We start from the raw sequence: 21,977 nt of genomic DNA on the forward strand, positions 1-21,977 counted from the left end.
TCATATTATTCAGTTTTCTGGTTTCAACCCCTTTCCCTGATTTAGCTAACAGTTTTAATCCTTTTGGGATTATCCTTCACCAACTTGAGGTGATCTAAATTGTAGTATGCATGGCTCCATTTAAAGGCTAATTATATGCATGCGTGCACACTCTGACGTATTAAGTATTAACACATAAATGATAGGATGCTAGATTAAGTGTGAGAAAGCTAGCACACTTCGAAAGTGATAGCTCGATCTCTATTCGAACTTGAAACTTACGCTGGAACATATGGAACAACAAGGATCATTTACGGTAAATTGTAAACGAGGTTTAGTTTGCTAACTTAACAACCTTATTCTGATAATGATTTATATCAGGCATACACCAATGCTTGACTAATTACATTCACAGCTATGCAATAGTGCAAATACATATGCAGCTTGATTAAGACCATGATATGATGATGCAACCTCCCCAAAAGGCCAAAACCCTTTCTATTTCTTGCCTTGAATTAGAGCCCTAGAGGCCCCTCCAACTCCAACCAACCAGTACCAAGTCTTTTTAAGCCAGAGAGGCGCCAACTATACATATTCCAACTGAGTCCTAAGCAAATACCAGAAACTCAAAGCCCCCCCATAGCAAAACTCCACCATAACAAGAACGATTAATAATTCAAAAACACTGCTACAACTCGCAAAACCTTGTGGAAGATACGAATCTTCCTCTCCGAACATTCCAACCCGAAAATTCGCATCAGCATCTGACGGCCAATAAATTCCCCCATAAACCCCAGAAAATTCCAAAGCATAATTCTAGCATCCAATATAGCCTCTTCCCATTTTGCCAACCCAGTACTCGGTAAAATTTCCCACCCCCACCTTAAAAAACAGAGTTGGTTGCTTAATATCATTCGCAACGAAAAAACCGTTGCTAAATCATTCCCCTGTTCTCCCCTGTTTCTCCTCCGCCAGAGAAACCCCATTTCCGGTGGAGGAAATTAACCTCCGGCCGTTATCTCCACCTGGGTTTTTATTGAGTTTCTTCCTCGTCCTCTGGTTGTGATGCTTTAAGGTCGCTGGAGCATGATGATGTCCGTTGCGTCGCCAAGAAAGTCGATAACGGAGAAAGTGTTTGAGAGGGTCGGAGGGGTTTCTTACCTGAGCAGTTATCTCAAGAGCAGTAACGGTCATAATCACCACCATCATTATCACAGAGAGGTTGAGAGCGACGACGATTACTATGACGATGAGGGGACTATGGAGCTTGTGCAAATTGGAGCTGAGAGAACCAAGAACGTTTTGATTCTGATGAGTGACACCGGCGGCGGACACAGAGCTTCGGCTGAGGCCATTAAGGACGCGTTTCGTTTGGAGTTTGGAGATGAATACAGGGTATGCTTCTTAGTTTGGGTTCTTTCTTTCTATGAGATTTTGGTGAAGGATGTGATGGTTTTGGACTTTTGATTGCAAAATTTATAACTTTTTGAGAGCTGAAATCTTGTAGCTTGATTTTCTGTTCTGTGTTGAGCTACCAATTTGTCTTTTTGCTTTTCTTGAATGTGATTTGGTTCAAAGTTTTGAGCTTTCTGTGGAGCAGAGCTATAAAGCTTGATTCTTTGTTCTTGAAGAATTCACTCAATTCAGGGTTTTTGTTCTGTTTCTGTGATTGCTTTGTTCAATGAGTTGTTTATGTGATGCTTTTCAGGTGTTTGTGAAGGATGTGTGGAAAGAGTACACAGGTTGGCCTCTAAATGATATGGAGAGGTCTTACAAGTTCATGGTAAAACATGTTCAGCTATGGAAGGTTGCATTTCACAGTACTTCTCCTAGATGGATTCACAGTGTCTATCTTGCTGCCATTGCAGCCTATTACGCCAAGTACTATCTCTCACCTTCTTCCACTTTTCATTTTCAATGGAACCTCAAACCTTCAGATAGTTCAGCAGTGATTGTTTATGGATTCACAGTGCCAAAAACTCAAAAATATCCCATCACAGCTGTAATCAAGTCAGGCGTCTCGCTTTCCCACTTTGATTACTTATTCTTTAAGTTTCTTTCTTTTTCTTCCTTAAATTGATTCTTAATCATCCACTTGTTTCCTTATCGATTTTTGAAAGAAGATTAAATATTGATCAGAATGTATACGGTTGTCGCTTTCAATGAATTATTGTTCTAGCTGGAGAACCTGATTCTTGTTAACTAGTGAGATTTGTGAAGTACACTAATGCTGATGTATTGTGATTGAAGGGAGGTGGAGGCGGGTCTAATGGAGTACAAGCCGGACATCATAATCAGCGTACACCCTTTGATGCAACATATTCCTTTGTGGGTTCTCAAATGGCAAGGCCTTCAGAAGAAAGTGATCTTTGTGACAGTCATTACTGATCTCAACACTTGCCATCGTACATGGTTAGTTTGTTCAGAGTTTACATTTCACGTATGCTACTTAGGTGTAGGCAACCGTGCAGCATGTAACATTGTGAAGTCTTTTGCAGGTTTCATCCTGGGGTAAATAGGTGCTACTGCCCATCGCAAGAGGTTGCTAAAAGAGCTCTAGTGGATGGCCTTGAAGAGTCGCAAATACGTGTTTTTGGCTTGCCCATCAGGCCCTCTTTTGCTCGAGCAGTTATCTCCAAGGTACCTTGCTTCTGAGATTATGTTGATTTCATGGTTCAGTGTGTTTAGTCAGTTTAGTGACTCGGATATCTTATTTGTACATTTCACAAATTCTCTTCATTACAGGATGAACTCAGAGAAGAACTCGAAATGGACCCTGAGTTGCCGGCGGTATTGCTGATGGGAGGTGGTGAAGGAATGGGGCCTGTGAAGGAAACTGCTAGAGCTCTAGGGGAATCCCTCTTTGACAAAGAAATGGGAAAACCAATTGGGCAGCTGATCATTGTATGCGGCCGCAATAAAAACCTTGTCTCCACACTTGAATCTGATGAGTGGAACATCCCATTCAAGGTAAATTTTCCTAGAGTTATAAACCTTGATTATGTCTATAAAACTTTGACACACTTTTGCGTTGGGGAAACACATTTACATCTTTCTAATTTGCAGGTTAGAGGATTTGAGACACAAATGGAGAAATGGATGGGATCTTGTGACTGCATCATTACGAAGGTAAAACTCATACCAAGTTTATATCTTGTGACTGCATCATTATCTGGTTCCAATCCAAAAACCCCCAATTTCATATCTTGTGATTGATGAGTTTATCTCTTTCCAATCTTCTACAGGCTGGTCCTGGCACAATCGCTGAAGCTTTGATAAGAGGACTTCCTATTATTCTCAACGACTACATTCCTGGACAAGTTCGTAACAGTTCCTCTTCTCTCTTTGACATATGCATTTCTTAGACAATTTGATCAAGTGTAACCAGTACTAACTATTTGACAACCTCAGGAAAAGGGTAATGTGCCTTATGTGGTAGACAATGGTGCCGGTGTCTTCACCAGAAGTCCCAAGGAAACAGCCAGAATTGTGGCAGAATGGTTCAGCACCAAGCCGGATGAGCTCAAAAGGATGTCTGAGAATGCGCTTAAACTAGCGCAACCGGAGGCTGTCTTCGACATTGTCAAGGACATTCACGACCTCGCCTGCCAACGCGGTCCTCTTGCAAACATCCCTTACATGCTGACATCCTCGTTTACAAGTATAATCTAGTCATTTGCGCCTTCTTCCATCGATTACTAGAGACTCCCCTGCTAGAATGCCATGTACATGAAAAAGATAGATGGTCTAATATTCTCATTCTTTGGCCTCAGAGCCCCAAAATGGTTGTAATCTGTAAATTAGTGTAGACAAACTCCTCTGTTTAGTACGGTTAATCATTCTAGGATTTTGGAAGATCAAATATATATATATATAGAGGATGGTATTGAAGTGTTCATGTTGTGATTATTATGTTCCACTATTGTTGCTTCAGATTAGGCTGATAGGCTCTTACACACTACACTCTGGCATTTTGCTGATAATCAGAGAAGAGTACATGCATAGTGGCTTAGCTTAAAAGCAATCTTTCTTTAGGTTTTTAACCATGGTGGCTTAGTTTAAAATGGTTGAAACTTTCAAACCAAGTTATGATGCTCTCTTCAGTCTTAACTCCTAAGTTTTGGCAGAGTTGTCAACCAAAAGCATCAAACCAGGTTGTAGTTGAACACAAATGTTTCTATAGAAGAATGTTATTTACAGTTGCATACCTCTTAGAGTTTAATTGTGGTACCACTAGCATAGTTTCATGCCATCACTATCGATTTGGACACTTTATAGTTATACTGGTAGTGTTAACTACGCAAGGTAATGTTACCGGTATGAATTGAGACTAATTGAAATCTCCACGTACAAATGAAGTTAATAAAAATGTTCATGTAAACTAATTAAAGTGCATTTTCAACTCTCGTAGTTGCGTTTAGCGTTTAGCGTCACATATAGTTGTTAAGAATGCTCTCATGTCCTTTTATTTTCTTGTTTGAGTTTGTGATAGCCCTTCGTGGTTACTAAATGTAGGTTTAATACTTCTGTTAATAAAGAGTTTGTTCTAACAAAAGAAAAAATAATTATTTTCAATTTTTGAAACAAGTGGAATTACTCAGGTTAATTTTTGTTTCTTTCTTTACCACTTGTAAATCCAAGAAGCTAAAAACCTGAGTCCTCATCATATCACTCATGCTCTCTCTCACTAAAACGAAATCTCAGCCGTTGGTTCTCTCACCTCTCTCTCTCTCTCTCCCTTCTCATCCATGAACCTTATGTTCTTCAAGCCTAGGGTTGCCACCGTCACCGCCACCACCACCACCACCACCAATCTCACCGCACTCTCCACGGCCGTCGATGTCGTCGATGACCAAGATCAACGGCCACGCATCGCCCCACCCCTGCCCCCACCTCGCCGCCTTCCGATCCAAAAACGGCTCCAAGCCCTTCCGCGCCTTACAGGACTGCCTCCGCGTCAAGCCCCCCGGCGGCCGCGCCTCTATCCGCCGCGATCCCCGCGAGCTTCCCCGGTGCGCCGCCTGCGCCGTGTCCTCTCACTCGCGCCTCTACGCCTGCGTCACGTGCGCCGCGGTTAGCTGCCACGCGCCGTCCGGTATCTCCCACGCGGCGGCCCACGCCGAGGCGATGCCCCCGGGGCACGAGATCGCCGTCGACGTCGACCGCGCCGAGCTTTTCTGCTGTGCGTGCAGGGACCAGGTCTACGACCGCGACTTCGACGCCGCCGTGGTCCTCGCTCAGACCGCCGCCACTCCCGCCACCTCCTCCGCCGCGATCCAGAAGTACGCGCCGGAGAATCTCCGCAAACGGCGAAGGATCGATTACAAGCCGTGGTCGCCGGATTCCGGAGAGCAGGTGATCGTCGACAAAAACTCGAGCCTCCTCCACGGCCGGAGCCCCTCCGATCTGCCTTGGGGGCTGCGCGGCCTCAACAATCTGGGGAACACGTGCTTCATGAACTCGGTGCTTCAGGCATTGCTCCACACGCCGCCGCTGCGCAACTACTTCCTCAGCGATCGGCACAACCGCTACTTCTGCCAGAAGAAGAAGAGCAATGCCGACAAGAAAAGCGCGGGAAATAGCGGCGTCGCGGCGGCGGGGTCAGTGTGCTTGGCCTGCGACATGGACGCCACGTTTTCGGCGGTGTTTTCAGGTGATCGGAAGCCTTATAGCCCCGCCAAGTTCTTGTACAGGTTTGTGAAAGCTCTACAGATCTCAAATATGGCTTTGCAGGACAATGTGGGTAGCCTTGTATGAATTGTGTGCTGTAATTTCGCTTTTTATCCACATTGTAAATCACATCTTTGGTTAAATCGTTTCCTTTTCTTACCCTGTGGCTTTGTTTGGTTTGTTTCGTTGTGTTTGTTCGTTTGGTTTTACTGTAGTTGGTGGCAATACGCTGCGAATTTGGCGAGCTATGAGCAACAGGACGCGCATGAGTTCTTCATTTCGATATTGGATGGGATTCATGAGAAGGTCGAAACGGAGGGGAGCAAACCTGAGTGCCAAGGTTGACTCTTTCTCAATCTGAACTTGCTATTGTGATCATGTGGAGTAGTGATTTTGATTGTGCTCTAGTTGAAGTGACAATTGCTAGTTAACTAGAGGGAAGGGGACATATAGCTCTTACCACTGTACGGTTCAATGGTTTTGGCGTCTCAATGGTTGAATAGATAACTGTGTTACTTTTATTTTGAAACAGTGTTACAAATTTAGAAAAACAATAGATAACTGTGATTACGTACAACTTTACAAACATTTCTTAGTTGTTTGTAGAAGTTATAGCTCCTCTCAGCTCCGAAATTGGTCTGTCTGGGGCTAAATGTGTAAACAAGTGGTGAAACGCTTAGATGGCTTTAGAGCACTTACTGCATACAAAGTTTCGCTTATATCAGAGAAAAAATTGACAGCCTTCTAGAACATAAAGAGTCGAAAAACCTGTTGTCATTTGCAATTTGCAAGATCTTAACTTTAGAGTTCTCTGTTAGCAATTGGCATCCCTGGTTGTTGTATATATGTTATTTATTTTTAGTTGGAGTGACTCAGAATACTGTTGAAGATTTAAGGTGGTTTTGACATCTAAATGCAGGGTGTGAGTCTAAGTACCTTGCTTTTGCCCTAGGAGTTGACCCTCTGCTTACAGTTTAGGGCTTATAATCACCCTCTGCCTGCTGTCTTGATGGTGTTATTGCTTCACTCCAGTAAGTGTACCTTCACTTAGCTGTCTTGGGTTTGTCTAGGCATTCTCATCTTCACAATTCTCACTAAAACTCAACCTTTTGCCAGGTTTAGAGTCTAATTACAAAGAGAATTGAAAACCCAGAGAATTGGATGATTGCTTTAGGTTGTTAAACGGCCTATATATCTCTCCTGCACATGTTGGTAGTTGGGGTATTCATGTTCTTGCTTGTGAAATATCTTTTGTCGATTGAACATCTCATATGAAGGTGCAAAGTTTATATGTCATTATGATAATTCTTCATTTCTTTTGTACTGCAGGCACCGGAGATTGTTGTGTGGCTCATAGAGTTTTCTCTGGCATCCTGCGATCTGATGTCATGTGCATGGCTTGTGGTTTTACGTCAACAACTTATGATCCATGCGTAGACATTTCACTGGATTTGGAACCTGGTTCTGCGAAGACGGTCTCCACAAAGTCAAATCATTCTTGCAATGGCAATGCAGATTGCAAGAATTCTGGCCAAAACTGTGGCACATCTACTCTTGTGGGATGCCTCGACCGTTTCACAAGACCTGAGAGATTGGGGTCTGACCAGAAATTTTTTTGCCAGCATTGTCAGCTGAGACAGGAGTCTCTCAAGCAAATGTCCATTAGGAAGCTTCCTTTGGTTTCTTGCTTCCATATCAAACGATTTGAGCATTCTTCAATACGAAAGATGTCAAGAAAGGTTGACCGTTATCTGCAGTTTCCATTTTCGTTGGACATGGCACCATATCTTTCTTCTTCCATCTTAAGGAGTCGATTTGGGAATAGGATTCTTCCGTTTGATGGGGATGAGCCAGAAACTCCAAATGAGTTATGCACAGAGTTTGAGTTATTTGCTGTCGTAACTCATACAGGCAGGCTGGATGCTGGCCATTACGTAACCTACTTGCGATTAAGTAATAATTGGTACAAGTGTGATGATGCTTGGATCACACAAGTTAACGAGGACATTGTGAGGGCTGCACAAGGCTACATGATGTTTTATGTACAGAAAATGCTATTTTACAAAGCAAGTGAGAAACAAGGGTCTGCATAATATGCTGAGCAGGAAAGAGTGATGATTAGAAAACAAGCGACTCCCTGCCAGTTTTGTTAAAACATCATGTCATCGAGTTGCTCATCTCAGCAGCTCCATGCTCTGTTGCACCCTGAGGACACCTTTGAGGTTTTTTGAGTGGTGAGTAATTTATGATTCTCAGATGGAGCAAAGTGAGCCTGATTTTTTTGGGGGCAGGCTTGCATTTGGGAAATAATTAAGTTCAAAATTGTATTGGATCCATGAAATTGAACTGATGAATTTCTTTACATACGTATTCAAGTATTTATATACATCAATTTTTTTTCTCTCGCCTTCAGGACATACTGTAATGTGTATCCCTTTTTTATTATGCCGCTTAATGAAGAGTAAGAAATTGGAAGCTTTATTCACAAGATACGTATAATGAAGTGCCTTATTTCATTCATATACAGAACAATACTAGAGAACCAAACAAACAATGAAAGAACTGAATTAATGTTTAGTGAGCAGCTTCACTCACTCGCATTTCAAAAGTTGAATCTGCTTTGTTGAGAGATTAAATTCGAGACTGCAGTACATGGCTGCAGCCTTCTTCTTCTTCATCACCAACAACAATTCCACCTTTCCTGTCAGCTCGGCCGTGCTGCTCAGCGACAGAACTCCAGTGTTAAGATCACTGCCGAGGTTGGAATTCTTCAACCCCTTGGAATTCAGACTCACCGCGACATCATATTTCTTGGTGGAACGCATTCCAGCCTTGCCTTTAGGAATGCTAAGTTGTGCCACAGTGTCACCTTTGTAATCAAACGTAACTTTACCTGCATCAAACTTGTACGGTCCCCAATTCGTGTTCTTGACTCTGATTTGGGTGGTGAAGTTTATGTCGAATGATGGTGTTGCAGGGACAGCAGTCATGTTTTGGACATTGATCTTGCCCAACCTCACTTTTGGTGTCTTGACTCGCATCACCGTGAGTGCGAAAACCGTGACGACTATGATCTGCACAATAACGAACACAGTAACGTATATGACCACTTTGATTCTCTTCTTGCGTTTGAGCTCGGCTTGGGATTGCAGAGTGGCTGCTTCATGGTCACTTCTGAGGTTTGCATTAGCAGGTGACAAAGGGTTTGCTTGGCTATACCTGTCAGCCATTCTTCTTAAATTTTCGGAAGATTTAAGCTCGTAATGCTTCTTTTTCTGGGTTTCTTTGGATTAATTAGGAAGATGATGCATGTATGTATTTATAGTGTTTGAGCATTGTGACCAAGTGGATTGGAAAAGAAGAAGTCCTTGTTAATTTCCAGGAAAAAGCCAAGGTAATGGCGGCTTGAGACTTCTTGAGTCCTTGTTATCTAGTGGAGATTCAAGCTAAACACGCTAAGTTGACTTTGCTTCTTAATTAGTTGTGACATAAGATCAAGTATCACTATTAGATGTATACATTAGAAGCTAATGATGCCATTTTAATTGTAATCTTGTCCTAATGGGTATTTGTTACTCAGCTGTCCTAATCAGTTTGCTACTACTCTATTATGGTCAATCGAGAAGATACTCAAGAGTTGGGTCGAGCCAGCACACCGTATTAGCATGGGCAGCAATAATCTATGATATAATTTAAGAAATCAGAAATGACAAATCTAAGTGCGAATAATAATTATGTGATTCCGGATTATAAGAAACACAATATCAAATTTTCAGCCCAAGATATACGCTTTCCTGTGATATTATAGTAGCATGCTAATCCAATCAATTGAACTTGGCATATCACCAAGGATGCTCGATGTTAGCCGGTATGTTTTTGTTTTTGGTTTAGACCGGAAGTTTGCCGGTAATGCCATTCTGCCAATGTCATCTTCGGCTTGTTGTTTACTTGTTTTGTTTGTAAGTCACTAACTATAGAGGGAATAAATATACTGATGTAGTCATATCTCGGAAGGTAGTTCCCGGAATATACGGTTTTGATATTACTCGGCGTAAATGGCTCCCTGAACCAGTTGAGGGTCTACGTACCGATGAAACCGTTGAAGGTCCTAGATGGGGTGAATAGGACTGTGATTAATTTTTCGTCATAAAGACTCATGGATAGTAATCGAGAATACTATCCTGATGATCACTTAGACGACTTGTTTGGTATTAAATATATAAAAGTAAACACACAACACTCTGATATTTTTTACTCGCAAAAACCCTAAATATGTGGAGAAAAACTGTGTGCCCTTAGCTCTTGAAAGGCAAACCTATTCACTATGCAACAAGCTTACAAACCATATTTCTATCAGTTGTTTTGACCCCAGGCTATATTTTTCCTGGTACTCTTGGGTTAAAACGGAATCCCAGATTATGCATCGGGAAACACCATTTCTTACCAGAAGGGGAATGCCTTAGAGATTTTCCAATTGGTAAAACGAAACCAGGTAATACTACTAGGGTCTATTCCCTCTCTTTTATAAAGCCAAGAAACCGAGCATATATAACACCACACCTAGCCTTGCCTCTGTGATCCTCGTCATCGATCTCACCTAAGGCCCAAAGCAATGGGTCGTTCATCCAAACACCGAGTCCCGAATCAAAGTCCCCGATTCAGAATTGCGCTATAACAGCCTTGCCGTCTTAAACTCTCATATATACCTGATTGGTGGTGATATTGATACAGAGAAGAATGATGATGAAAATATTGGATACAGGCACTTAGAACTAGCGAAAACTCAATGGCTGTTTGGTGGGGCAAGTTCTGGTAAACGCCTGATCTTGGTTTAAAAACCGTCTGCAAATTAAGGCCGGCGCTCGGAGAGCAGGCCTTTAATAGACGTTGCCGTTTGGTGTTGGGAAATTATTATATGAACAGTATGGTGCAGCAGCTGTTGGCCACGACGGTTTTATTTACTCGGTGGGATGTCACCAATACCGCCTGTCTCCTAAACATGGGATTATCGAGAAGTTACCTACTCCGCCTCCGGTGACCTGCCTAGGCGAAGACGCGATATACGAGTCCCATCTTCTTGCTCTCACAAAGGAAAAGCTTTTCATCTATATCAATATGGGCGAGGATGATTCCAATATCATGGTTTCGTATGATTTGAAGAATGGCAGGTGGGACAACATTGACTACCCCAACTTCTCGGGTCTTTTTTCTGCCGGCGTGGTGCTTTACGACCGCTACTTGTTTTCTTTTGGAAGCCAGGATCCCACGTCACCGGCCGTTACCGCGAGGCGGAAGAGTGTTCGGCAGGTAGTTCCGGGAATATATGTATTTGATATAGAAGACCGTCGATGGCTGCCCGAACCAGTTAAGGGTTTGCAGAACGACGGAACCGTCCTTCCCTACTGTTCTGAGACGCATGATTACGAGACATATCCAAATGCGTATGACAGCGGTCCCTATTACTCTCCATACTTGCTTCAGATCGGAGAACAAAACGACAACAGATTGGCTTTGCTGTGGGAGTCTCAATGCGAACATCCCAAATCTGGTCTGCCACAGTGTAAGCTCATTTGGTCCAAGTTCATGCTCAATCGCATCACTACTGTTCCCGCTACTTGCGATAAAATTCCTTACTTCTGTGCAAATTCGCTGTCAACTGGATCCTGTGCACTTGATGAGTGTACTGACCAATTGTTCAACTGTGCAGCAGGAATGTAAGCTCTGCCATCTAAGATAATATCTTAATTTCTTTACATGCCAGATGTACCTTGTTTTTTATTGCCAATGATCCAGAAGTTATTCCTATCTTATTGCATGTACGGATTAGAACCTCTTCCTGTCAATAAGTTTGTTTTAACTTGCAAGAGCTAATGTGTTTTCAATGTTGCTTTGCAAATTAAATGTAATTTGGTGATTGTAGTTGATGATGAATTACACAGCTTTTGAAAAGAATTGTTCAACTGGATTACCTAATACAAGTTCGAAGCCATGCATTGCTTAGCAAGTTATAATAAGTTTATATCAAATGATACACTAGTATATAACAATTTGTAGGGTTTGTAAGTTTCTTTTTCCAAATGATCTCTAGCTTTTCCCAATCAAAATAAACTTTGGTTTTAGTAAAACGATTTTGCTTCCAGACCCATAAAAAAATGTTTTCGCTCTTAATTATCTACTAGAATGGATGACCAATGCTTTAAGAGGTTCCGAGTTTATTGATGTAGTTACAGAACTGATCTGATTGAGGATGAACAATATATGCTGGAGTCAGTGGAGTGTACTGTTATTTCAGGCTATGATTTGTTCTCTTCTTAAATTAATTAATAAAAGGAAAAGGTTATGAATTTCAAGAACTCTGTTGACTAGAATAATCATTTCAAGTTAGACATCTCATATTATTGAATTTCGTACCGTGCTAAATTGCTTGAATTTTTCGCTATATCATGGATCAATATGTCCCATCCCCAAAACCCTTAATTGATATGCTATATTGGTTAAAGATCTTTGTTTATCCTTTCCCGTGAAGTCGTGAACTGTGCTCTTGTGAAAGTCTTGTGTTTGTCAATATATAGTAGTGGTATTCTTGAAGGCGAATACATGAATTCTTGAGGCTAATTTGGAGCACAAAACTAGTAATGTAGGCTCTGCGTAAAATGTGTTTGAACTTTTAAACGTATTTCATTTGCTACCGCTACTTTGGTGATGGAATTTCTGAGAAATTTTATTTCCATCAATATGAATGGTGTTGTTAATCTGCAGTTTTCTGAGTGTTGACAAGGTCCTATATATAATTGTGTGTGCATTAGTCTATGGAAAGAGTGATAGTGATGCAGTTTCTAGTTATATGAAAATAAGAAAATAATTAATGGGACGGGCCTTAATTAGGCTGTTTTCTCACTCTTCTAATAATAATAATAATAATAATAATATTAATAATAATAAGCGTTGTTTATTGAATTCCAAAATCATGGACACAAGACAAAATCATTCAAGTATTTCTGAATTTGCCCTGACATACTCTATCTGTACGTAATTAACTAATTATAGCTAGTTTCATACTTCTATCCTGATCTAGGGACTTAGAGGGATAAGGGATTGCTCATTGCTGGTGTTTGACATTCCTGCTTTACTAGCTAACCTGTGATGCAATAATCTTCATGTTTAAGACTCTAGCAATATGTTTGGTACTATGTCTGGTTTGATCATGAGTGGAGCACATATTCTCATCCTCGGGAAACAGACAACGAAAATAATGCTAAAACTTCCACCGTTATGTTAACTGTTTACGATTCAGTCTTGCAACACTCTCCCGATACAGACCTGGAATATATGACATGACAGATTTAGCTAATCGCTAGTGGAATATATGCTAGCTCATGATTCATTTACTCTAACAGGATCGGAGCTAACGTTCTTTTACAATCAAAGTGCATTGTGAGTTTTTTTTTTGTATTAAAAAGTGAGTATGTTTGTTCTATCAGAATCAAAATACAGGAATTATCTGTTTTTGCATGACAACTGAGTTTGTGCATATGTTGATTTTAAGGCATTGCATGTGGTTCATGGCCATATCTTTCTTGTGACAGGACCATATAACCATTTGTTGTAATTTTCATGGTCTAGTTCATAATTTATGGTACATTATTTTCTTTCTATTTTTATAAACATGACTGTGAAATTGTATCTTCATGAGATATATATATATATATATATACATACGATGTATACTCATATACCTGCCGACAATTATACGAGCATGCCGTCATTTTACACTCTCGGAAACGTTCGGAAACGCACCGGTTGAGCTTCAGGCGCTCGGATACGTGCCAAATACGTTATGGAAATGATTATTTTGCCCTTTCATAAAACTATATGTGTTTTCCTTTCAATTTCTTTGGTTGGTGGTGTCGTATTTCTGTCTCTTTCTTATCCCTATAACACTCGTCATCATCTTCTCCTCCTTCCCCAAACCTCTCAGACCTGGCCTTTATTTTGTCGCCCCTTTTCGTCTCTCACTAGCTTTTGCTGGTTCAACTCCCCCATATGGACTCGATCCTCCCTCTTCTTCAAACCTAATAGTACCTGCAGATTTTCTTCGTCCCAGGTAAACCAAATCATATTCATCTCTAAATTATCAAACTTGTGCTTCCTCTGAAACATAACTACTAAGAAAGTTTGAATCTTTTTGTTTCTGATTCCTGATTTTGCTTCTAATACTCGATTAAATGATACCCTTCAGGTTTGATTGGCTAAGAAACTAACCCAATTTCCCAAGGTCTTTTTTTTTTTTCGGGGTAATATTTATGGTTGGTGTTGAATGTTGACTTGTATGTGCTTATATGGTTGGTCAATGCTGCCATTGGAGCTGTGATTTAGCTTTGGTTTGCTTATTGCTGCAATTATGGTGTATTGAGTTTGACTGATTGCAGATGTGTGATAGTGGGTTGTGAATGTTTTGCAGCAACAATGCAGGGGTTTAGAGATTGGGTTCTGTCTCAGTTAGTATCCAAGTCTGTGGTCTCGTCTCGGCCGTTATCAGGCAGTGATAGTTTCTTCAGTGTGGGGCGTTCGACGAATGATGTGCTTACTGACCAAGGTAGTTCCTTAAGAATTCTTGGAGTAGTGCACATAACGATATGTTCTTTAGTTTAATGTTTGATTCAGTGTTTTAAGTTATGCTTGAAAGTTAACCATTTAATGTAAGCAATGTTTGTAGTTTCATGTTAATGTTTATAGAGTATATATGTTGGTAGTCTGATTCGACAGATTCAATGAAGCATTGGCAAGTAGAAGTTTGTGATACCTTAATGCCAGTGGTTCAGTTTTTAACTCGTGAAGCTGAATAATATGAACCCAATTCTATTGATGAGTTATCTGTCCAGGCAAAAACTAATTGCTTGCGACTTTCAGGTGCTTCTGATTCCACCACTTTGGTAGCCCCATCCATACTAAATGAAGCTTCCAACAATAGGGATCCGGAAAATCAGTCTGGTCCTTCCCCGGTACAAGTTGTAGTTGAAAATTCTGATCAATTGCATGGTGGCTCTGATAAGAAAAAGAGGAATCCGTTGGCAAACATTGATGATATGCGAGCCAAGTTCTTGCTGCTCCTCCGGCAGCTTGGTCTATCAAAAGATAACCTCATGGTGGCAAAGGTTCTGTATCGCATTCACCTAGCAACTGTGATACGAGCAGAAAAGTCGGATTTGAAAGGAGTTAATCTCAGAGGTGATGGAAATAGAGCGATGATAGGAGAACAAGAGGCAGCTAGCCCACCTGATTTGGATTTTCCCTTGAGAATCCTTGTCCTTGGGAAAACTGGAGTGGGTAAGAGTGCTACCATTAATTCTATATTTGATCAAACAAAAGTGACGACTAATGCTTTTCGACCCGGCACAAAGCACATTCGGGAGGCTGTGGGAACTGTAAATGGGATTACAGTTACTGTTATTGATACTCCTGGTTTTTTGCCAGGGGTATGTCCTGGTAACTTGCGCCGAAATAAGAAGATTATGCTCTCTGTAAAGAGATTTATTAGAAAAAGTCCACCTGACATTGTTTTGTTCTTCGAGCGCCTTGATCTTATTGATAAAAGCTATAGTGACCTCCCCCTTTTGAGGCTAATTACTGAAGTTTTTGGGCGAGCAATATGGTTCAGCACCATTCTTGTTATGACTCATTCATCATCAGCACTTCCGGATGGACCAGACGGTTACCCTGTCAGCTATGAAGTACATGCAAGGCGAAGCACAGATATGGTGCAGCACTACATACACCAGGCAGTGTCAGACTCCAGACTTGAAAACCCAGTGCTTTTTGTTGAGAATCATTCTCATTGCAAGACAAATTTCATGGGGGAAAAGATACTTCCAAATGGTCAGGTTTGGAAATCTCAGTTTTTGCTACTATGCATTTGTACAAAAGTTCTAGGTGATGTTAATTCCCTCTTGAAATTTAACGACAGCATAGAACTGGGTCCCCCGGCTGCTGCGTATGTGCCATCTCTTCCCCATCTCCTCTCATCTCTTCTACGTCATCCTATTGTTCCAAGCGGAGTGGAAAATGAAGTAGATGAGAGCTTGTTTTCAGACATGGAGGAAGAAGATGAGTATGATCAATTACCTGCAATCCGAATCCTGTCAAAAACACAGTTTGAGAGGTTGACAAAATCACAGAAAACAGATTATCTCAGTGAATTGGATTATCGGGAGACCCTTTATCTGAAGAAACAGTTGAAAGAAGAGTACCGTAGGCAGATGGAAAGTAGACTTTCCAGTGTCAAAAATGTGGCAAGTGAGGATAACTCTGAGAGTCAGCAGGCCCTCCCCGAGGAGTCTGTTTTGTTACCAGATATGGAGATCCCTCTTAGTTTTGGCTCTAATCATCCTGCACACAGATATCGTTGCATTGCGAGTGATCAGTGGATTGTGAGACCTGTTCTTGATCCCCAGGGATGGGATAATGATGTGGGGTTTGATGGAATCAGCTTGGAATCAGCTGCACATATAAATAGGAAAGTCTTCACCTCTGTCATGGGGCAGATGAGCAAGGACAAGCAAGATTTCAGCATTCAGTCAGAGTCTACTGCAGCTTACACAAATTCCAGGGGAACTGTACATTCTGTAGGTCTTGATGTTCAATCTGCTGGTAAAGATACCATCTATACTTTCCACAGCCACAAGAAGCGAGCAAATCAGAAGAAGCTGTGGGAAGATGTTTTCGATGGTGGAGTGTCTATAACATCTTTCGGGAACAAATATTATTTCGGTGCCAAGCTTGAAGAAACGGTTTCAATTGGGAAGAGGTTGAAGTTTCTGATGAACACTGGCCAAATGATGAATGCAAGCAAATGGATGGTGGATCGTGAACAAGTAGCATATGGTGGCTCTGTGGAAGCTACTTTACGAGGTAGAGACTACCCTGTGAGAAACGACTTCGCCACCCTGACAATGTCTATCCTTTCTTTCAATAACGAGATGGTCTTAGGTGGTAATGTACGGTCTGAGTCCCGGCTGGGCCGAAATTTGAAGGTGTCGGTTAATGCTAATCTAAATAGCCGCAGGATGGGGAAGCTAAGCATTAAGACAAGCAGCAGTGATCATCTACCATTTGGTCTTGTTGCCGCTTTCACAATTTTCTGGACTCTCCTACGGAGAAAGTGGGTCACAAACTTGAGGAATGAATCAGAGGAAACTGAATTAGTTGAGACTGAATCAGGGTAGTCTGGATAAGTTTTTATTCTTCTTTTCCCTTTTGCATATTACAATATCGGAATTGTAGCACAGAAATGCTCACAAGCCATATCTATTTTTTGGCGATCGTAGGCAGAGGTCATATCATATGTACTCAGAGCAGGATATTGAGGCAGCAAAGTGTATAGTTAATTGCTTCTTGGTGACATCAAATTAAGCTGATAAGAAATAGGATGTTTGATTATTCGAGAGGTTGCATTATCTAGGGTAGTCCAGAGTTTATTTTTATATATCTTCTTAATGAAATAAGTAACTTACGTATTCCACATGATGAGCCATCTTCAGGTCAGTTTTGAATTCGCAGTAGACCATGTCGATGTTGGCATGTTGCATCTTCCTTCAAGTTGTGAAGTGTCAACACTAATGCAGTAAAATAATATTATCAGAAGCAGTCTGCAATTGCCTGCATTCGGGGTTTGTTACAACTTGTAATACAAAATTAATCACGTACAAATTAAGACCAAATTAGCTTGGAGATCTCCGTCTCTCTTCTACACACCAAATTCATATACACGTGACGTGAACAGATAGATTTCTCATGTATAATTAGTTTAGTAATTTGTGTTGTCTATGTTAGGTAACAAAAGCATCATGCAATCTTATTCAGATATTCTCCAAAGTCTAAACCACCACAAGCATATGCCAAATGCAGAGGCTAAGATGCTCTTTGGAAGTCCTCTGAACCCTCCAGCTCCAACCATGCCACTAAATCCTGTAAAACCCAGAAGCTGAAATCTTTAAGAAACTTGAAGCAGATTGTGCTTCCCTTCAACAAATGTTCGAACTGACATTGATGAATCCTTTGCACTAATATCTATCAAAGATAAACTAAATGTATAAATCACTAATCTTTTTACATGTCGAACAACATCCATGTTTGAATATCTACAAAGTAATAACCGCCGGCTAATTCCACGGCTTTCAGGACATGGATGTTGATCATTGTCTAGAACTTCTAAAATTGCCATACACAAATGATCTAGTTTCTATTCATTTTCCCAATTTCTAATCACAAGTTCACAACACAATGTAGTTCTAAGGTGAAGACCCCCACAAAACCTCAGCAATAATAGTAGCAGCCTCTGCATCAGAAATGGAAGCTTCTCTAACTCTCACCAATATCTGCTGCTTAAACGCCCTCCTCTCCCTCTGCCTCAGCCCTTCCCCCACCTCCAACTGCACAGCAAACCTCGCCACACAGCTCGAAAACGGCCGCCTCTCCAACAACCTCATCTCTCTCCCGCCGCCCTTGTTTTCGCCTTCCTCATCACACATTTCAAGTTCCATCAAATCCCCACCAAGCTCGGACCTTTGTAACTCCACAAGCTTCTCTATCAAACCCTCCTCCAACATTGCATCAATCGCTTCCTTGCGCCCGAAGTAACCAATCTCGAGCACACAAACATATCCCATCACTCTCATTTCACTGTCGTCCCAATTCAACAGGCCTATAATCTTCGGAATCTGACCATTGAACTCAATCTCATCGACCAGAGGAGACTTGATCGCCCTGACCAAACTGCATAACACTTTGATCGAGTTCGGTGAAGCCATTGTCAGCAAAGCCTTACTTGTCGCACCCATTAGTACTTGTCCGACAAAAACATCCTTGTTGAAACTGATCAAAGCAACTATGGCGAAAGCGCAGTGTTCCCTAACTCGCTTCGAACTACCCGAATCGCAGAGAACATACTCAAGCAAGTTGAACACTTTCGACTTCAACACCAAATCCTGCAACTCGCGGTTGAAGCCTTGCATGACTCGGTCCTCGAACTGTGTCAGCAGCTTGATCAACTCGTCCTCGTTGTGAACTGGGTCGTGCTGTTTCAGAGCTCTAGTTAACGTGTCTAAGCTCTCGCGGTCGATCCAGGCTTGGATTTCCGACTCGATGGAGCCGGCGAGTCGAGTCAGCGAGTGAGTGGAGGCTCGGCGAGTCAGGAAGGACCTTATGGAGTGGTGGCGGGAGTTGGATTTGAGGGAAGCGACGAGAGTTTTGAGGGTGGCAAGGTGGTGGGAGAGGGTGGATAGATGTGGGTCTCGGGAAAGGAGCGAGTCGGACTCGGTCTCGAGCTCGAGGAGAGATGTAATGGCGGACGAGCTGGACTCGGCCGAGTCGGTAGTCTGGAGCTCCTGAGAGGCTTGTTTAAGAGCTTCCAGGATCTTCAGGACTCGTGGATTGTCTTGCTTTGGTTGGTCTTCCATGTCTGTCCAACTCTAAATCCTTCAAGAAAGATCGAGGCTTTTAATGAGCTGAGTTTTGTTGTGGATTATTTGGGGGTTTAAGGATTGAACAACCAGTCTTTGGTGCCAAACGGTCTTCGTGAAATCAGCAGATCCTTGTTGAAAAGTTGGAATTGGTTTCTGAAAAAATGGTGACGTCAGGAGGCTTGTAACATCTTCAAAGTGTTGAAAATGTTTAACCATTTTTTTCAAGAGAAATTAACTTTGTTAGTGATTTACGGCATAAATTGGTTCTAAACTTTGATACAAGTTCCACAACATGTTAACAAAAGTTGACGATATGAATCTTTGTTGTCGATTTGTTGGCGAAAATTAGTTATAATCTTGTTAAGTACAAAAATTAGCTGTAATACTGGTCTCACGATTATAGTTGCTTTTTAGTAGATTGATTTATTTCTAATTATATCGTAGGCTTCTCTAATTGATAGTTTGTTAATTTACTTGTAGTTTTTTTTATCAAATGTTGTATTTCGTGAGTCGAAGTCACAGCTTTCCTACTACTTACGGATGGAAGATTATGTCTCTTTACCAAATTTTATTGGGCAGTTGTTTACTTGTTTGTAATTATTCTTTATTATGTTGTGTTTTGGAAGACTAATAAGTACGACGATTTGGATGATTTAGAGGATGTGGAAGGTGATGACTTGAGAACAATGTGGGTCTGGGGAACTCTGGATTTTGGTGACAACTTCATATGGTTGAGTGATGAGGTGTATGGCCATAAATTCCTACAACTTTCCCATCACTTGCATGAACAACTCCATTCATAACTTATATAAATTTATATGCGAGAAATAAATTTATCGCTCAACTTTATCATGCTCATTATTTTAAATAAATACCAAGCGTTTTTTATAATAGTATAGTTATAATTTTGTTAAGAAAAATGACACTTGATATTTACTTAGAATTGTGGGCATAATAAGGGTGAGCGACAAATTTGCTTCTATGTATATGTGTTGATACTGGAATGTAATGCATGAGTGGCGATACATGAATTTGGGAGGTCCAAAATCCTCGTTTGTAGTAAGTCTCGATATTGGACGCCACATCGTTATTAGTATTTTGTATTCTATTAAATCTATACAATTTAGTTAAAATTCATTTACGGCTTTTGTCGGCAACATATTATGTTAACTTGGTTAAATGTAAGTTAGAACTTGGAAGGTTGTTAGAATATTCATGAGGGTAGATCCAAATTCCAAAGTGCATGTTAAGACTAAATGTAACATGACCAGAATCATATAAGCTACAATGACACAGACAAAGTTTTGTTTTCTGGCTAATTAATCAAAGGTGAGGCCCCAATTGACCACTACAGAACTACTTGTAGTCATGTTACATAATTGATAATTCCCACACTGTTCACCACATCATTGTTCTTTGATGAAAAGTGCGTGGGTAGTCCACTATTTTTATGTACCTCTATAATAACAGAGGTATCCAGCATATGATAAGTATAGGAATCCGAGACCATTATATTTCATAGCATTCAATATAGGCTAATATCCACTTGATGTACAAAACTCGAACAAGTTGCTCTTATTTCTTTTGATTGTTAATAAGTTTTCTGCTGCTCCTTTAAATATTAGATGGGTCCAAACTCATGAGCATGAATTATTGTTCTTGCTATTATGGGGTTTGGATTTTCCCTTACATGAGCACAAGTTAATAATAGTCATGTTTGCCAATGAATATGACAGCCCGTCTGTTGCTGCTGCCTCAAGAAATGAAGTTGATCGAGTTCCAATTTGCAATCTAAAACCAATGTTGAATGAATCACTCTATATAATAAAACATTTCTAACCATTTTTCTCAAGTTTGATTGGCATTTCGCATTAGAGAATACAATGTCAAGTAGTCGTTGTACATGAATAATAGAGGCTCTCTGGATTAAATTTGTATCGAAGTAAGGGTGCATGTTTAGATAGAGTCGACATTACTTTTTTCCATATTCCGAGCTGAGTTCAAATCAAAACAGTTGATTTTCGTAACAAATACTCTTGTTGAATAAGTTGAGTTCTAATTAACTATAGCAATAAAAGGCTGAAACGATCTCATTTTTTACACAGTTCTTTTCAATTACAGCTGAGTTGTAATTATCACATTAGTTGTTTCGACAAATTCTCTAAACTCAGGGTCAACAAAACTCAAACTAACGATGGCGAAAATGTCATTAGGGAAACGTAAGTGAAATGCAACAAAGAAAATGAACATTCATCTTCTACCTTCAACACATCCCAATTGCGGTAACAATATTAACTAGATACATTGCCCGCCCAGCCGCGGGTATGTATGGCATTAGAAAATAGTTTGTCGTTTGCAGATAAATGGTTGCGTAAGAAATACATAAACTTAGATTAACGTTTATATCATTTATTTATCCTACAACAATTACAATATATATGAAATTCTAACAAAATCAGCTCTGTAGAGTTAGAACAAATTGTTGATTTGAAATATATCGAAAGCATGAGGGGGATTCCTACATGTTGAGAATGTGCATCAAATGGATTCCTGAAATAAGGCAATAGAGTCAAGGTTAGACTCAATTTCCCAATTCATCAACAGATTCCCTTCTTTGTCCGTAAACTTATTTGTCTCTGTGCTTTTGTAGTTAATCAACAAACAACAAATAAACAAATAATGATGGACAAATTATAAGTGTACTTAATTAGTAATAATGAAAACAAATGAAATCTCCGCCTATCAACCGTCCAACTTTCACTCCCACAATATAACAGTAATGATCCAACCTTTATGAATTAAACAGTAATGATCCAATAAAAGAATAGCTATTTCCCTGACGACTAGATGAAATAACCACAGTTCACA

General features: G+C 40.6%; 4 protein-coding genes across 4 annotated transcripts; 3 read left to right on the forward strand and 1 right to left on the reverse strand.

Moving 5' to 3' along the window:
* The first annotated feature begins 729 nt into the window (after positions 1 to 729).
* On the forward strand, positions 730 to 3,875 carry LOC126783125 (monogalactosyldiacylglycerol synthase 2, chloroplastic-like). Its single transcript, XM_050508533.1, has 8 exons — positions 730 to 1,374; positions 1,688 to 1,860; positions 2,230 to 2,391; positions 2,478 to 2,619; positions 2,725 to 2,949; positions 3,046 to 3,108; positions 3,225 to 3,299; positions 3,391 to 3,875. Exons 1-8 carry the CDS (start codon positions 1,066 to 1,068, stop codon positions 3,649 to 3,651), a joined length of 1,410 nt encoding a protein of 469 aa, XP_050364490.1. The 5' UTR covers positions 730 to 1,065; the 3' UTR covers positions 3,652 to 3,875.
* Positions 3,876 to 4,734: 859 nt separating this feature from the next.
* Positions 4,735 to 8,059, forward strand: LOC126788321 (ubiquitin C-terminal hydrolase 22-like). The gene is made up of 3 exons (XM_050514299.1): positions 4,735 to 5,672; positions 5,865 to 5,989; positions 6,979 to 8,059. The coding sequence occupies exons 1-3, from the start codon at positions 4,819 to 4,821 to the stop codon at positions 7,740 to 7,742; spliced, it is 1,743 nt and encodes a 580-aa protein (XP_050370256.1). The 5' UTR covers positions 4,735 to 4,818; the 3' UTR covers positions 7,743 to 8,059.
* A 52-nt stretch (positions 8,060 to 8,111) lies between these two features.
* Positions 8,112 to 8,951, reverse strand: LOC126788331 (uncharacterized). The gene has a single exon (XM_050514309.1). The coding sequence runs from the start codon at positions 8,877 to 8,879 to the stop codon at positions 8,241 to 8,243; it is 639 nt and encodes a 212-aa protein (XP_050370266.1). The 5' UTR covers positions 8,880 to 8,951; the 3' UTR covers positions 8,112 to 8,240.
* Positions 8,952 to 13,590: 4,639 nt separating this feature from the next.
* On the forward strand, positions 13,591 to 17,117 carry LOC126784646 (translocase of chloroplast 90, chloroplastic). Its single transcript, XM_050510125.1, has 3 exons — positions 13,591 to 13,753; positions 14,111 to 14,245; positions 14,560 to 17,117. The coding sequence occupies exons 2-3, from the start codon at positions 14,116 to 14,118 to the stop codon at positions 16,869 to 16,871; spliced, it is 2,442 nt and encodes an 813-aa protein (XP_050366082.1). The 5' UTR covers positions 13,591 to 13,753; positions 14,111 to 14,115; the 3' UTR covers positions 16,872 to 17,117.
* Positions 17,118 to 21,977: the final 4,860 nt, after the last annotated feature.

Source organism: Argentina anserina, chromosome 1 (genome assembly GCF_933775445.1).
Source record: "Argentina anserina chromosome 1, drPotAnse1.1, whole genome shotgun sequence".
NCBI lineage: Eukaryota > Viridiplantae > Streptophyta > Magnoliopsida > Rosales > Rosaceae > Argentina > Argentina anserina.